The following is a 17,449-nucleotide window of genomic DNA, read 5'->3' on the forward strand; positions in this document are numbered from 1 at the left end:
ACCACCAGCAGACTCCTTTCTCATCACAGCAGTCCCTTCACCCAGGGTGACAGGACAAGCACTTGCAGAGACAATACGGGCTTGAGGACAGCGGTGGTCTAGCAGAAGCCCCCAGTTGGCAATCTCTGCGTCCAGGCTTGGAGGTCCCTATTCCAGTGCTGACCTTGCATCTAGATTTCAAATGTTAAAACCTTCTGCCTGCCTCCCTTCTGTATCTGCTGCAGCTTTGGGCTGGGAGATGCTAGGAGAGATGAAAATCTGTGTGATTTCCAAGTTTATCTGACTTTGAATTATCTGAATGTGAAACAATTACAAAAAAAAAAATAATCCAGCTGAGTTTCCTCATGATAGGCAGTTAAAGTGCTTTACGAGTTTTATGCTTAGCCTAGATTCATGTTATGTCATGGACTTAGTCCCTGGCAAGGATGAGGACCAGTGCACATCCAGGGAAAGTGCTCAGGGAAAGCCTGCTGTGTGGCCAAGCGCTCCCACTGCCCAGGCTCTCACCGTGCACAGGTCCCTCCCTGCGCGCAGCACAATGCTGCGGTTTGGGAAGCCGACACTGACCTTACAGAGCCAGTCGGAGCAGACCCAGTGCCCCTTCCTTCTTCTGCACCTAGCCAGCATCGCTGCCACCCCCTGCATCTCTGTTTAACCCGAGAAGGAGCACTGAGACGGGATCACGCCTGCAGCTGCCTGGTGTGAACTCTTCCGCTTAACCTGGTTCATGAAGTACTAATCCTGTTTCTTCATGGTGGAAAAGTTGCTGGAGTTATCTGCATTTCTGTTTTCCCACTTCCTCAGACAGCGGCAAGGACCAACTGGCGCTGGGAGCTGCAAACCCCTGAAGAAGGCAAGGTGTAGTCATCCGCAGTTTTGGTTCTCTGTTCTGTACAAAGCAGCGGGGCTCTCGGAACCCAAAGCTGATGAGAGTTGACTTGAGCACAACCCACGTGTACCAAAGAAGGCAGCACGGCTTCCGCCAGCTCAACAGACACACACCCCCCCGCCCGAGACTGCTCTTTTCCAACCAACAAACTTCAGCACAGACCCTTCTCCTTATGTTTGTGCAGCGATGATTGTAGGATTTCTTTTTTTAATGTCAAGAAATTGGAAGCCTTGGTTGCCCAGGCAACTTTTACTCTGCAGTGTAAGAAAGCTACAGAAGCTACAACTTCAAAATTGATTTATTTTTCACTTCTATCCACTTAAAAAATTCCACAAGAGCATCACTTAAAAGAGCCAGTAAACCCTGACCCTAATATGGGGGAAGCTGATCCACCCCAGGAGGAAATCATGGATTTCCTTATTTTCACGTGAATCCATCCATGGCTTTTGACGGTTGGGAAGTTTTGCAAATCAGCTGCTGGCTCTGGTGAAAACGAGGTGATCATTTCACTCCGAACATTTACAGTTCTCGCAGTTTAACTCCTAACCACATGCAAAATAGGGAGCTGAGGCCAAATAAAGTGCACAGTAATCGTTCGCTGCAGGGATCAGTATCCCTGCAAGAACAACTCTGTACGTGAAAGCTGTACTTAAAAGGTGCTTTGACCACGTAGCCACACACTTCGGAGTGTGTGTAATACAAAGCGTAAGAGTGGTCCTGCAGAAAACGTGCCAAGTTTGAAGCTGAGAGCAAGTCCTTTGCTCGGCAATGCCTGCAGAGGACCAAGGGCCCGGGACCCAGCTCTGACCGCAACCCTCTCCAGGGCAGTCGCCATCTGCACTGTGCGCAGCCGCTGCTGCTCCCGTATGCAGGTGGAAACGGTGACAAGGAAGCAAGGGCAGTGATGAAGAGTCCCTTCATCTTTTATTTAAACAGCGGTGACCAAATTAAAATCCATACGTGGGTTTGCTTTTGCTCCCCATTGAGTATCTGATTTTCCTCCTTTACACGTAGCTGTCAGCTTCAAAGCAGTCTTTACCCACATGGATTATTAAAGCAAGACCAGCACAAACTGCAGTGACAGCAAACACCCGATGCAATACCAGTTGTAACATTTCACTCCTTTGTGCCCATTCTTCTCACTGTTTCAGAGCTGCTATTTGGTCCTTGTGTGCATCCCACTTGCCATTATTTGGTAAACAAACCAGACACAAACTACTGTTGTCTCTACGCAGCAGCAGTCATTTGTCACTGTAAAGAATTTTCCATTTTATAGCTGGCTGTAATTAAATTGCTTATTCTTATGTCAAGATTGAAAATAATGCCTCCAATGCTTTCTCTGCGCTTGCCTCAAGAATAATGCTAGCCCTGTAGTTGGCATTAGTGAGGTTTAAAAGGTCTTATTAAAAAGCTCCCCTTATAAACATTATATTAGCAATTTTAAAACACACTTTCAATTACGAGCTCTTCCAAAAGCATATTTCAGCTGTTGTGCTCTATTACATGGCATTCACTGATTAAAAATTCCTCATCAATGAGCAATCATGAAAGTGATTTGCAATTTTGAGCCAGACTCTTTAACTCTTTGCTACTGGGATCGCAGCCACTGCAGCAAACCAGGAGCTGCCTCACCTGCAGGACCTCCACACGATTCAGCAGAGACCCGACCCAGCCAGTCAGGCTTTCTACTGCTGTACGGAGTTTTGATTCCTATATAAAATGCAAAAAAGCGCTAAATCCTAAGAAAAGGATCTTATCCTTGCAGGGACTGCCACGGTGCAACAGATCTACAGCAGTAGTCCACCAGCCTGTCTCCACAAACGTTGCAAGCAGAAAACATCAGAAGACACAGGGATGCTGAGGAGCCTGCAGTCCCCAAACAGCCCAAATCCCCAAGACTCTGCTGGCAGAGGTGCCACACTCACCTGTAGTACTTTAGGGTTTTGCATTAGTTTTATCAATTTTGGGCACTCCTACTCTGAAACACCCTAAATTTTCTATGAAGTTCTTCAGGTGCGATGAGCAATTTGTTTAAAGCCCAGCATCTGGAGAAATTGCTTGCCCCAACTCAACCCAAGCTGCCGTGATGACGGAGAGCCCAAGAAAGCAGGAAAACAGAGAGCTGCCGGTTCCCCCACCAGCAGCAGGCCGGCGTCCCCAGCCTCCGCGCTGAGCCTGCGCACCAGCAGCAGCTGCCTGCACCAGCAAAGGTGATGGCATCCACCGGAGCCTGCCTGCAAAGGACCTGCTCCTGCACCCCAGACCTCCGGGACTCCCCGGACCTCCGGGACCCCAGCTCCTGCTGATGCCAACGGGACCCCTTGGTCTGTGGGAAGCGACACCGGGCAGGATCAGGCCATCAGCATAGGTAACGGTGGTACCTCTCCCTTCTGCTCGCGTGAAACCCCAGCTGGTTGCCACGGGAACCAAAGCCATGGTTTCCATGGAAACTGCTTCATTTGGCTGGCTCTCGGAGATGAAATCCCGCAGCGGTGCCGGATGCGCTAGCCTGGTACCACCGACGGGAAAACACAGGTCGCGGCACAACAGTACCACCGCGGCGGCTGACGTCGCTGCCGCTCCGCTCTCCCCGGGCAGACGCGGCTCTCCCACGCACGCCACCCACTAAAATCACCCACCTGCAGCTACACCCAGACAGCGTGTACTACAGCCGTTTCTCCGTGGGCTTCCCCCGAGAGCCTTTGCTCGGTATGGGATTACCGTCTCCCTTTCCCCAGATGCAATATAAAATCAGGACAGGCTCGACCCAAAGCCCCAAGATGTTAACGTTGCACTGGGGGAAACGTGGGGAGGGGTCCGGCGACGACCAGTTCTCAGTGGGTTGGGAGAAGTGACAGCTTGTGCGTCGAGGGAGGGAAGGAGCAGAACAGGGACTTCAGGCTGCCACCGTGCACTGATTTCAGCCTCCAGAGCTCTCAAAGCTGACACTTCACATGAGCACCAAAACCAAAATAAAACTTGCAAAGTGAAACTGAGACCATCCCACGCTACTCGTAGGTCTAATCACCAGCACTCTGCTGCGGGCTGATCCGATCCCAGGCACAGCTGCTGCCCCGTAGATCCTTCAAAGCAGATGAGGCAATCTACAGTGTGGCGTGAACCCCGGGGTGCAAACGACCCCGACGGGCCATTCGCCAGCAGCCTCGTGACCCAGCTCTTCCATGCGTTTAACCCCCAGACAAGGAAGGCAGCCAAAAAGCGCTGTTGTATTCTGGGAGGTGACTTCACCCTCACACGCACGCAGCAAGCATGGTGACTTCAGGAAACGAGCAAGTCAGTCGTTTGCTGCAGAGGCTGCACTGGCTTTTTTGCAAGTATGAGAGAAGCGTGCTGGGCAGGGGCTTGTCATCATCGCATTTTTGTGCGCCCACCACTGTTCAATCTAGTTGCAAGGGAAGAGATAATATCTAGATAGAAATACTTCACAGAATGGGAAATCTGCCTGGAGCAGAGAACTCAAGGGAAAATGAGAACATGCATTGTTATTTACGTTTATTATTTGCACAGTTAGCACTGAAGACTCCTGATAAAAAAAAGACATTGGGCCATAATCTCTGGAACAAAAATACAGCTGAAATATGGCTATTTGCACTGGCCTTGCAGATCCAAGAGGACCCAGTCTCCTGAATCACTCTCCCTGGAGAAAGTACAGTTACTAGGGTAGAGGGTAGGAAGAATCCAAATCAGGAAGACAAAGAATAAATTAAAAAAAAAAACAAACCAAAAAGCAGCAAGTGACTGGAACACAGAGTACAAACACAAACCAGGGAAAGGCATAGCCATGCCCAGGGTCAATCACCAAAACCATGCTGGCTTCTACCAGTTTAGCAGATCTGGTTTATTCCTTGATATGACTCTCAAGGTTAAGAGAAATTCAATGTTAAAAAAACCGAAGTATTATTTACAATGACTAGGTGATAAGTTTGGTTGTGCATTTTGATTTTTCTATTTTTTTTTAAATAGTCTGTCATTCATGAAATAAGTGAGACATTTTTAGTGATGCTAATAGATTCTCGATGCCCAAAGACCCCAAAAAACTGTGGTGTTTGTTATTCAGAAAAGTACTCCAAACAAATTATTTTAATTTGTTTGGTGTGGGAAATACATCTTTGGTATAACTGTAATAATTTTCTGCAAGCAAAAACAAAGCATGCTGCTTTTCAAAGAGCAATTATTATTAACGACACAAATGCTGGATGCGGGACCCTCGCAAGCCTTTCCTGAGCCTACGTGATGATGTACAGACAGCAGTTCTGGAGGGCAACAAGCAGTTACGCTTTAGAGCTGCAGCCAGATCTCTTACTGCTAGAGATGAGGAGGAGATTAATGTGGAGACATATTATCTCTATATCTACTTGCTGCAGCATTCTTGTATTTTTCTTGGAGGCATCTCACAGCAGCCGCTGTGGGAGACAAAGCAGAGTTTTGGACGGGTCCCGGGTGCGGCGCTCCCTTTGTTCGTATCCTTATGCTGGCTCAGCCAACAGGCAAGATGTACCAGTGAGCTGTGCATCAGAACATAACGCTGCCCAGGCTTTGAGCAGCTGCCCGGGAGAGCAGGTAGGCGAGGACTTTTCCTGGGAAAAGAGCACACCTCCCAAAACATGGTTTTGGCAGGTGATGGCGGTCCCAACAACCACGAGCTCTGACAGAACCACCCTGCCCAGCATTAGAGGACCACCACACCACCGCACACACGCTGCGGCAGCGGGTCTGGGAGGCTGAGGTCCTGGTGACTCAGAGAAGGATGCCATCCTCCCGCACCACCTCTCTTCCCTGTTTCTCCATCCTTGTAAGGAGGGCAGCTCCAGTTACTCACATCCCGACGGCTCCACCTACGGCCCACGGAGCAGATCTGGGTCACCAGAGGATTTCTCTTAACCTCCCTCCCTCATTGTTATGGCCACGGCAGCAGTGGGAGGATGTAAAACCCAGTTGTTAAATACAAACCAAATCCAGCGCCTGTGCAAGGCCATGAATCAAAGCCGTGCACTTGAGTGAAAATCTTTGTCTCCGTACTAAAGGGCTGAGGGCTGCAAGCGCTGGCTGGCACAGTGGCTGCGGTGCCCACTGTGCCCGCACACCGGCAGCACTCAGACCCCCCACTGCTGCTCACGAAGGTGGTCCCAAGGCTGAAGCTCCTCTGCACAGTACAGCATGCCCCACTGGGCTGAGAGATTGCCTTAGAGTAGGTAAAGTCCCATTAAATTCTTAAATATGAAGTGATAGGAAGGTGCCAGCTGCAGGGGACGATGAGCTCTGAATCACAACACACACTACTCTGAAAGAGCAGAGAATACAGAAAGCATCGACCAGCTTTCTGCAAACCCACCCAACCTGCGCAACATTAACATCACTGCAGAACGTCTGCAGGATGAAATCAATCTTCTTTTAGAGACACTTTCCTCTCAAAGATCTCAGCGTTTTGGGAAGAGGAGCAAAATAAAAGTTGTTCTTGCTAATGCCGCAGGAACTGCACAATCACCCTCGGGGAGCTAGTTCCTGTTCTCCTAAAACGCGAATATAGTGAATAATCAGGTACCTGCCCAACAGATGGCACCCAACTCGCACCTACTTTGTACATGTCACCTGCCATCTACCTTCCTCTTTTGACCAGAGCCATAATTTTCAAAGACACAATTTTCCCTAAATGCTGTCTCAGGATGACCTGAGCAGCCTAGTTATTCAGATCAAGATGTATCTCAGCATTACAGGAATAACATTCCCTACTTGACACCCTCATTAGCAGACTGCGGACTGTATTTTCTCCCATGGGTGCTATACTGACTGTCCTCAAAGGAACGGTATGTCACCAAGAGGGACTTAAGAAAACAGCAAGAACTCCACAGTGAAAGGGACATTCTAAATGTAAACTTGACATTTTAACTCATAATGATGTAAAAGATGAGTAAGACAGCTAAAAGAAAAAGAAATTGGGGGAAAAAAAATCCATTTTTTCTGCCTTGTTTATTTGATGCACGTGTTATCATCCTGTGCAGAAGCAGCTTCACTGCTTCACCAGGTCACCCAGCTTCCCATGGCCTGTGCCTGTCTTCCCCACAGTGACAGCAAAGAGAAAGGCACAAAAAAGAAGTCACAGCTGCACACAGAAAAGCGTTCAGATAAAACCACAAGAATTGGCAGGGCAAGTCCAAGGCACAGGCAGGATCAGAGTCACTATTAATTTTTGATAAATAACTGAGACAGGAAGCCTTGTAAAAATCTTACTCATATTTCCATATCCTCCAAAGCATGCTTTATCAGTATTTCTATCACATCAGAGTAACATCGACACAACAACAGGAGATTAAGCTGATACCAACTTCCTGCTGCTGTACGACAGACAGTTTCAAAATCCCCCTCATTTATTATTTTATAGTTGACAAAGGCTGCTACCGACATCTACAACTGCAAAGCTCTGTGTAACATGGGCTGAAGTCTGCTGCACTTAGACACATGCAACGATTATTATTTTCTTGCAACTATTTGTTTGTAATTTTAATCCAACAGTAATTACTTCACTGTAATTTTAAAGAGTATCAACACACACCTTTGCTACTGCTAACAAGAACAGGAATCCAAACTACCCTTGTAACTTGTGCCATGGGGTCCCTGACCTCTTCCCTATCAGGCTCTCAGGGAAGAACTAAAACACAAACCAAACTGAACGGTTATGACGTCAGTGGGGTTTTTCGTTTGTTTGGGGGTTTTGCCTTGTTTTAAAGGCAGGTGACCTCTGCAATATTAGAAATAAAATAAAGCCTGTGCGATCAAGCTGTAATTATCACCGCTTTCATCACATCACATGCACTCCCTTCTCTTCCGTGCCTGCTCTCTGACAGCAGATGACAACCAGTACGAGCAATGGCACCCAAACAGGCTACAACACAACCATCATTTTGAAACCCTGTGCTATGCTTCACTTACAGGTTGTTTTGGTTTTTACAACCTTGAGTGCTTCTTTAAACTACTACTTAAATGACAGCAGTATGATAGATGTTTTTTTAATTGTTAGAGAATCTACATGTACAAGATTTATAATTCTGTTTACCCTTTCCAAACTCTCGTGTATGAGTCACAAGCGAGACACTGTTAAAAAAAAAAAAAAATCACCATCCCTTTTGGCAAAGGTTAAGAAACAGCTTCCACTCACTCAACAAGGTTCAAACTCTGGTCATTTGTAAATACTCTCTTGCATGACACGTTTTGTGGCCACTCCTACAAATAAAAATCCACTGACTGCTCTCTGGACGGAGCCTCCCTTCAGGCAGATCATGCTGCAGCTGGGGAGGGGTGGCAAAGGATTTAATTTCAGACATCCGCAGCCGCCTGGGAGCCCACATCAGTTTTGGCGGATGTGCCAGCTTGAGTACCAAACTCTCTGATTCAAGATGGGAATCCCACGTTTCTTCTACTCAATGACTGTGCAAGTCGTCCAAAGGGAAAACAATGTCAGTGCTACTGCATACTAAGCACAGTCCCAGGCTACATGCTGGAAGCTATTAAAACATGCCTGACAGTGGAAACTCTGGCTGGCTGGCTCAGATTGGCACGCTGAGTGCCAAGGGACTGGAAGCTCTCTGAGCATCTCCTGGCTTCTCAGGTTGAGCACCCCACCTCCCATATCAATGTAGCCCAATGTCATGCCTCTGAAGCTAAAATAAATTCTTCAATAACTCCATTAAGGGCAGGAACTAGACCCTGCACTTGCTGTGCATGAACAACTCCCACTGGCTCCAGTGGAAGATCAGCCCTACGTCCTAATTCTTACCTGTTTCACATTTTTAAGCAGTGTCCAACTTGCTTTACTTTATTAAACACTGTTTTTTCAAAGGTCTTATTTCTCTTCACTTTCTGAAGTCTACAGATGACACCATGTTGTATGACCACAGCCTATTGCTGCTGGAAGCCTTTATTATTGGCAATGAAATTCAGGCTAATTAGACAAGATAGAATCAATTGATCAGGTCAGGTAAACAACATGAAGAAGCACTGCTTGGCATGTGAGTGCTGTTCACATGAAGGAGGCACTGGAAGTACTAAGGACCCAGTTCTTACTAGGCAAGTTTTATAGAAGGTAAGTATATTCACCTAGTAGCTGGCACAGAAGAAAAAAAAAAAAGTTACAGCTATACTTTTCAAGGTGGGGAACTTAATTGGATTCAGCATCACAGTTGGGCTTATGCATTTTGATCAATAATCCAGCCAGTACAGTGCTTGAATGTAAATTAGTTCTATTCTTTATACAACACCAAATACTAACGTCAGATGTGTGGGGTTATTGTCTGCAGTACGGCATCTCCCTACATCAGGATACGGCATGTTTGTAGTGTCCTCCTTTACCTATGTAACACCTAAACCCTATCTTAAGCATTACCGTGGGACTTCAAAAATCCACCTGTCTTGTTCTGGTCCTCTACACTAGACAGGGATAAATTATTTTGCTCAGGCACTGATGAAGCAACCAATAAATAAAACCAAACCAAAAGAAGAGATGCTGTGGTTATCAACAGGAAAATTTAACAAATATGAAAACAGGATCTGGTCTGTTCACATGTCCATGAGATCAGCTTAAAAAGGACAGCACAAAGGACTTTCTACATGCACTATTTAAGGCATCCTTGGACGGTACTCTGTATACATTCTGCCCTTGAGGGAGTCAATTCTGTTGTTTATTGTTGGCATAGATGGGAAACTGCATCATTTTTAGGTGCACAGCATGTTGCTTCAGGCAGTTTGAAAAGCCAAAAGAGACTAAGCGAGGATAAACAATTTAAACATCTCATATAAACAATTAGCATTACTGAGGAGCACAGGTAAGTCAGTTCACGATGGATTTCTACTCCTGGCAGGAGGTCAGGAATCAGCTTTGTAATTTATTGTTTGTCTTACACAGCATCCTGTGCTCTCAGCTAAGTTGGTGACTGTTGAGAACATACCACATGGACAGGAGAGGTGGCAGAAGAGCACACACTGCAAACAGCCGTGACAAAGGAGGAAAAAGACACAAGGAAAGTCGAAATAACCAACGTGCTAATGGTGAAAAACTGAACCGGCCTCCTGCATCAAAGTACAATGACTGATGCTGACACGTCCTCTACTGCAGGATTATGGTTTTTTGTTTAGGAAGGGATAGAGTCCATTCTCCTGCCTAGGATAATCACTTCTCCCTTTATGCTTACTGGTTTGAGTTTGCTGAACTACTATTTTTCTTTCCGTCTGACAATGATCAGAGACCTATGAACTTCTGTCCTTACTTTAACTTCAATCTAAAGCAGTTACATATGACAAAGGAAAATAACATCGATCTGAGCAGTGGTGACCTAGTCAGCAGGTCAGCTGAGGCCACAGTATGGCCATGTGAAGCCAGTTCAGCTGAGGAAGCCCGTGTTTGTAATCAGATGAGGAAATTAGGCACACTTCCCTCAAAACAAACAATGCAGTAATTTACTTGGGAATCTAAAGAGATGTCAATTACTTTGAGTCCAGTACACCATGACTTTTTTTTTTTTTTTTTTTTTTTTTAGCATGAACATTTATTTTTTTTTTAGCTCCTGAGAAAGGCATCAGACCACGGAAACTGTAAGGTGCTGCTTCCACTCACTGTAAGGAGCGGGGAGGGAGCTGCAGCCTGGCACGTCCCCAGCCTCAGCTGGGTTTGGAAGAAGAAGATTTCCATCATGAAGATGGAGACTATTTTACTTTGGTAAAATACTTCTCTGGCTAGCTGGTCTACAGTTCAAGTGACAGCAAGAGGCCTGCAGCCTGTTCACACAAGCAGTCTTGTGACTTGTAAATGGCTTTGCCGCTCCTTTATATATTTCTCTAAGCACACACAACCACAAAAATCAGAAGACTGGTTTGCACCACAAATTCATGTGGGTGATTCCTGGGAATACTACAGGCATGGCCCAAGAGGCAAGTTTCCAGTGTGTGTCAATCAGTGGCCTTGCTCCAATACCCATCACATTGGCAGGATGTGGGGTACAGTGCCAACCCTAGCTCCTGGGGGAGAAAGAAATTCTACCCTTCCTGCCCCTTCCTGAGGCAATAAATGACAAATTGGTCATATTATAAATCCTAAGTTCATCACAGCTGTTTTCTGTCTCTAACACTAGAAGCAGCAAATAGGACCATTAGATTACTTCTATGAATTTGTAAGCAAGGTCCATTTCTTAAACAGAGCAAATACTCCTCTGTAAGACTAGGGCCCAACATCTATCATCACAGCATTCCCACCCCCTCCCCAATACTTTTGCAATATCTGAGCAGCCCATGCAGTAGTTTGGATCACAGCGGTGCCCTGCCTTGCAGTCTTCAAAGGATTTTACTCTTTGCCATTTGCACACCCTGGGAAGCTCAGCTTTGTCTAATATTTTGTAAGCATGTTACTATTTAGTCAGCATTTGTCTAATATTTTGTAAGCACGTTATTATTTAGACAGCATTAGACTCTAGTTGCAGTGGGGAAACTGGCAAACAAGCAAGACTTGCAGTGCGATCTGAAATCTGCCAGGCTGCGGCTGCGGTGCTCGCGAGCTGTCTCATTGTGGCTGTCCCCATGTCACCTGGTGAGCAAATCGCCTGGATGTTATCTTACACTAAATATGCAATAGAAAATAACCCCTAAAACTGGAAGGTGTTCAGGTACCATAGTGACAGGCACAGTTTGAGAACACAGAAGAGAAAACAGTCTTGCTTAAGGGCTTCAATTAGCTTCCAACTAAGATGATTACAACATTTCCTAGGGGCCAAGGAATCCTTCAAAGAGAATCAAATCAAAACGCCCAGCTGCACGGACGTCCTGGCTATGAACTGCGTCTGACGTCTTCTGCTCCCTGGCCACCCCAGCAGCACCTTCATCCAGCAGAAGCGAAGTGCGGACGCTGCTTCGGCAGCAGGTGCTGGCCAGCCTCGGCTGAGGGGACGGGGCTCTGCTCGCTCAAAGCAAACAGCGTTTTCTTCCCGCCGCGGTTTTTTTCCACGTCACTTCACGCATCTTAGAAACTTTCCGGAGGGCCCCGGCATTTTCACTCACGTTTTGCAGGAAGGAAAGCAAAGAACGAAGGGTGAGGTGGCCCGCCTAACGAACGCGCTTCGTCAGAGGCTCTGCGGCGCGGGACCGGAGCCCACCCCGCTGCCGTGACCCGCAGGGACAACTCCCTCAGCCAAGAGCCACGGCACAACAGTCTACACCGCCTACAACTGAATCACCATTTAAAGGGATTATTAACTTCCAGCTGCGTTCAGCCTAATTTCCTTTGTGCAACAGTGTGTTTAATTGCAGAGATTCTAATTTACTGTTGCAGAGCACAAGCCCAGCTCTAAGGATAAATTAAAATGACAGCTCCATGGGAAGTTTGGAATTTAACTTTCTGACTTATCTGATTTGATGCAGATACAAATATTTAAATCCAGCCAAGGAAACAAACAGCCTGTTTCTAAGAAGTTCCAGCTGGAATGGGGGAAAAACGATTTTGTAGGAAGAGAGGCTGCAACAATTAGTGCACTGTCATATTCCTTGCGGGCATAGATCATCAGCTAAGCAGAGCTTCAGGGCCAGCACGCTGCACTCCTCCTCTGCAAGACTCATTTGGGCTTGTTTTTTTGGCGGTTTCTTTCCTCTTTAGTGAAAAACTACTTTGCTATATTGAGAATAAGAGGTTTTACTTTTAAATCTCCTTTGTACAATTCCCCTGTTCTCATTTCAAGGGAGAGAGGTATGCACCAAGCCTGTCGAGTGAAACACACCAAGTCTGGTGTGTGATTTGCTGCCAAGGCGGCAGTGTTTCTTTTGTTTTTCTCTTGTAATCATGACCAACTCTGTGCTCCCGTCTGCAGATCAGGCTGGGATTCATCTCACCCAGCCTGAGCTGGTAAGAGGCATCCCAGCCCAGTCCGCAGTCCCACCTTCGCTCTCTGTAACCCCTGGGGAGAAGCGAGCGTCATCTGCAGGCAGTTCATCCCATTCATGCTGATGCATGTTATTTTCGTTGAGACAGTTCAAAGCTAAATTCAAACCGAATTAAAAATTATTTTCTCTAAAAATTCATTTTTAACTCAAAATTCACATCAGATTTCTAATAATCCGGGGTTTTTTTCAGGCAAATAAACAGAGCGCTCAAACTTTTACTGCAACTGCATCCCATGATCCAGGCGTAGACCCATGGCGAAGCCGCTGCCAAGGAAAACACTCGGCTTTCGGGATACTCCCTGCCGCTTGCGAGCTCGAGCGAGCAGCCGCCAGAGACGCTCTCGCCGCCCCGCCAGAGGAGGAGAAGGCGAGACACGGCGAGCGGCGGACGCTGTGCCGGCGGAGAAGGTTAACACGAGCGGCACAGCCCCGCCACGTCCGCCGACCGTGGGGCGGCAAGCTGGCCCCGGTGCCGGGTCAGGCGTGGCCACGCAGCCCGCCGGCTCGCTCGCCAGCCGCCCCGGGCTGGCAATCCAGCCACGCGGGGGCTGGCGTTCGCCACGTGCTCACTGCACACGTGGAAGGTGGACGCTGGCACGGGAGCTCCCGGCCGGAGGGGAGGGCCAGAGGCCGGCACGAGCCCGAGGTCGCTGTGACCTTCGCCACCACGGCGGGCGAGCGCCTGGCACGGGCTGGCGGACCGATCCGCCTCCTTCCCTCTGCCGGTGCCAGCCCGGTGCCGGCTGGCCAGACAGACGGACGGATGGACGCAGCGGCACGCAGGCTGGCCCCGTCCCGGTGCAGCGGCCACCCTCGGGCCATCACGGGTGACGAGGCAGCGCTCCTTTGCGGCACAGTCCGGGTCCAGGCGGGCTCCTGGCAGGGGAGCTGGTGCTGTGCCTGCAGCCCGCAGCCCGCAGCCCCGGGGCTTTAGTCGAGTTTTGCTCCTGCACGCACCTCCCTCATCCCAACTGCCTGCCCCCCCGGCCTCCCTTCCCGCCCGGCAGTGTCAGCTCAGTGCTGGGGTCCTGCGGCACCCTGACCCAGCGTGTCCACCACAAAACCAGCTCTGTTACCCTTAAGGCCACCTGCGAGCGGGAAGCTGGAGAGACAACGTTTGGACGAGGGAGTTCAGTTCTCCGCACTGAAACTGGTGGGAGAAGCAGAGGCTGCTCCCCGCGTGCTCCCCGAAGCCAGCCCAGAGGGAATGTGGGCAACCGGGGGAGGTTCTGAGAGGCTGGTACCGGCACCACGCGCCCGAGACGAGTCACCGCAGCAGGTCCTCCCGCAAGCCATGACGCCTGTGGCAGGTAAACTAGAGCTGTGCAGATACACCCACCTTTGGTGTGACGGTCCCTGACACCGGGATGCAACTATTGCACCGCTAACTGTCAGAACTTCTGCACTTTCGGTTCACTGAATGATTAAATACACTGCAATTACACCACTCCGAGACCCCCTTCAGCCCCAGACGGTGGGCACACAGAACAGCACGGGCACACCAGAGTAGCGGGGTCGACAGACCTGATCCCAGCCGTTCTGATTCCCAGAATGGATCCATGCTGGGAAAAGCAATTCAAAGGCACCACTAAAATGGACCCTGAGTGGCAGAAACTTAAAGGAAACAAAATGCGGTTCTGAATCTGTGAATACCTTCTGGACCATCATAAAAGTAGTCTACACTTCCTAAGAGGATGTGACAAGAGTTTAAATCCTAGCAATTTATGGAGATGTCGGTACGTATGCTTGCAGGTAGCACAAAACTGCATTGCGTCTAAGCCTCGAAACATTTCAGAGTGGATCCAGAGAAGGGGGAGAGGAAGAATCGGCCATCCCCACCGACATCCTCAAAGAGAATTTTAAACTGTCTTCCAAAAGCACTGAATAAAAATGCTGCCAGAGAGCAGAGTCTGCTCACGGATAGGTCTGCACCTGCATCAATATTCACAGAGCATCAGCTACCACGCCAGAAACAGCTCCGTTCATGACATTGTGAGTCCGGACTCAACTTCCCGAACACGAGAGCAGGTGATCAGATCGCTCCATCTCCCTTACTGCTAATAGAAGCTCATCTCTACCGACACCAGCCTGCCTAAAATCAAATGAAAGGCTCAGATCTCTTCTAATGCCCATTAGGCTGCAATACAACCATGTCTCCAAAAATGACCTTTTTAAGCAACATAGATTTTTTTCCTTTTGTTTGCCGTCCTCCAGTGGCTGGGTACCATCAGAATTTGCCCAAACCAAAGGCTCTCTAAGTGAAGTTGCTGGTCAAGACTGATGAGAAGGGCTGAGCTGGTCTAAGTCTTAAAGGCAACAAGTAGTTAGTGACTCTCCAAAGCAAAGTTGATGCAAGTAATCAATGTCCAGTACTTCTTAACATAGGAGTGAAATGGTATTTGAGAGAGACCAAGGAAAATGGGAAGATTAAGCGAGGAAAAAAGATGATGCTTTACTGTGGAAAAGCCCATTGCGAACAGTCCTCAGCGCCCTTTATTCCAGCCAAAACGTATGAGGTCTATTGGCTCTCTTCATTCGCACTATAAATTTAGCAACTCTTCCATTTTCCAGATGAATTTTAATTGCCTTACATGCTATTGATTTCACAGTCACAGAGGACATCTCTAAGAATTTCTTTTGTGCTACCATTAACCACTTTTACAAATATTAAATAAGCAAACACTAACACTTACTTCACTCAGCCTGCAAACACCACAACTTAATTTTGTCTTTACTTTCTCCCAGACTCATTCTTGGTACCCCATCCACTTAGAGCTTCACACTGCAACCCCAAATTCCAGTCTTTCCCTGCCTCCAAGCAAATGACCTGTACTTACATCTCCATCTCAGCAAAAATTTGAGACATCCAAAACCTTCATGGAAGTCTGTCTGTTTTGGTTAAGCAAACAGGAAACCTCCCCAAAACATATGGATTAAAATTCATGTTAGTCCAAAAAAGGAGCAGTTTAAGTTTATACAGCCTGAAGATCCCTCTTTAAGATCACCTGAATTATCTGTTCACTGCATAACCATCACTGGTATGGATGACTTGTGGTTAACTAGGAAATTCTAGTATAAGGAGACTGCATGAAGCTAGCGTTCCTAGAAGATTCAAATGTTCTCGAAATCTGGAGTTTATAAATGACTACACTCACATGGGAGGATGAGGAGGAGAAGGAATGGGAGTTTTTCTCTCCCCTTTTTCCTTTGTACTACAGGAAAAAGAAAAGTAACTTGGCTTAAGCAGTTAGCACCATTCTCTGGTTTCAGCAGGTAAAGTGCGATAGAATGACCGACAACAGTAACCCGAACGCTATACGTACCTGGATGTATCGCAAGGCACTCCTTAGGACACTGAGGTTTGAGGTCTTCTTGTCGTCTACGTTGGGGATGTTGCGTTTTAATGTCTCAAAGCATTCTTTCAAATGCGCACGTCTAAAGAAAACACAGGTGGTTTGTCAGCTTGTGGGAGCATGCACCAGAAATCAATTTAGCAGAGGGCTAGAGCTTAATTTGGGCCTTAATCCAGCAAAGCACTTACACATGTGCATAGCAGTCACCAAGACTACCTGCATGCTTACAACTGAACCAGCTCAATCCAGCGGAAAGACTACGGGGTTGTACGCCTGGATTCTAGTCCTAGCTTTGTTAGGAAACCATTGTACAATCTTAAATGAAATATCTCATCTCCCCGTGCTGTTGCTTCCACTTTCACCATATTTCTGATTTAGCTAGTTAGACTTATAAGAGTTTTGGATCAGGAACCGGTCTTTCTTCTGTATTCATACTGTACACTGACCCCTGATCTTGGCTATTTTATTACTTTAAATCAAAAGAGAAGTTACACCGTTATGCACGTGGGGATTTACTTTGCAGGATCAGGGCTTTGCAAGATTATTGTAATGCAATTACACAGTTAAGTAAAATATACTGGGAAGCAAGAGATGCAGAATTGAGCTATAAGAAAGCAAAGCAATACTGCAAGAGTCATTAAAAGTCACTAAGAATTTTGTTCAGGTTATTTGTTAACAAACAAACAAACAAAATCACCAAAGCCAAACAAATATTGACAGACTATAGGCCAAAAAAAAAAAAAAAAGGAAGGGGAATTACAATTAAAAAAATCAAACCCTTGGCTTTCTACGCACCTGTTCTTCTCCAATTTATTATGTACTTCCCTGGTCCCAACCCTGTAACCCAAACAGAACAAAGATAAACTCAGTGTCAGGTTTAAAACTACTGCCATTCAACCTGTACTTTCAGCAGTATGTGTGTGTCTAGGATATATAGGTAAATATTAAAAAGCAATAGAGGTGTTCAGATACCGCTGCTTTAATATTAGTTGCATAGATATTTCTACCTATACTGTATCAAGATAAAATCCATACTTTATATGCATATTAGATGGCATAAGCATTACGCATATACTGCACACAAGATACAAACAGGTATAATGTGTGTATATATACATGGACATGGCTACTACTAACAACAGGGAAAGACACAAAGTATCAACTGTACGTATTTATACAGTACTAGATAGCCCAGATTCTGACCCACTTCTGATCTACACCTACACTCCAGTGGTGTAAGATTTATGCAGTTTCAAATTAAAGTGTACGGGAC

General features: G+C 47.0%; 1 protein-coding gene across 2 annotated transcripts in view; it reads right to left on the minus strand.

The window, feature by feature from the left end:
* The window catches only part of MNT (MAX network transcriptional repressor), a 44,642-nt gene that overhangs the window by 8,413 nt on the left and 18,780 nt on the right, over positions 1 to 17,449 (minus strand). The window contains exons 3-4 of one of the 2 annotated variants that reach the window (XM_075033098.1): positions 16,972 to 17,013; positions 16,147 to 16,258 (exon numbers count right to left, since the gene is read on the minus strand). In XM_075033098.1, the coding sequence (XP_074889199.1) occupies positions 16,147 to 16,258; positions 16,972 to 17,013 (154 nt within the window). The remainder of the gene's footprint in view (positions 1 to 16,146; positions 16,259 to 16,971; positions 17,014 to 17,449) is intronic. The other variant, XM_075033099.1, reaches the window with a different exon arrangement.

Source organism: Buteo buteo, chromosome 7, assembly GCF_964188355.1.
Source record: "Buteo buteo chromosome 7, bButBut1.hap1.1, whole genome shotgun sequence".
Taxonomy (NCBI): Eukaryota; Metazoa; Chordata; class Aves; order Accipitriformes; family Accipitridae; genus Buteo; species Buteo buteo.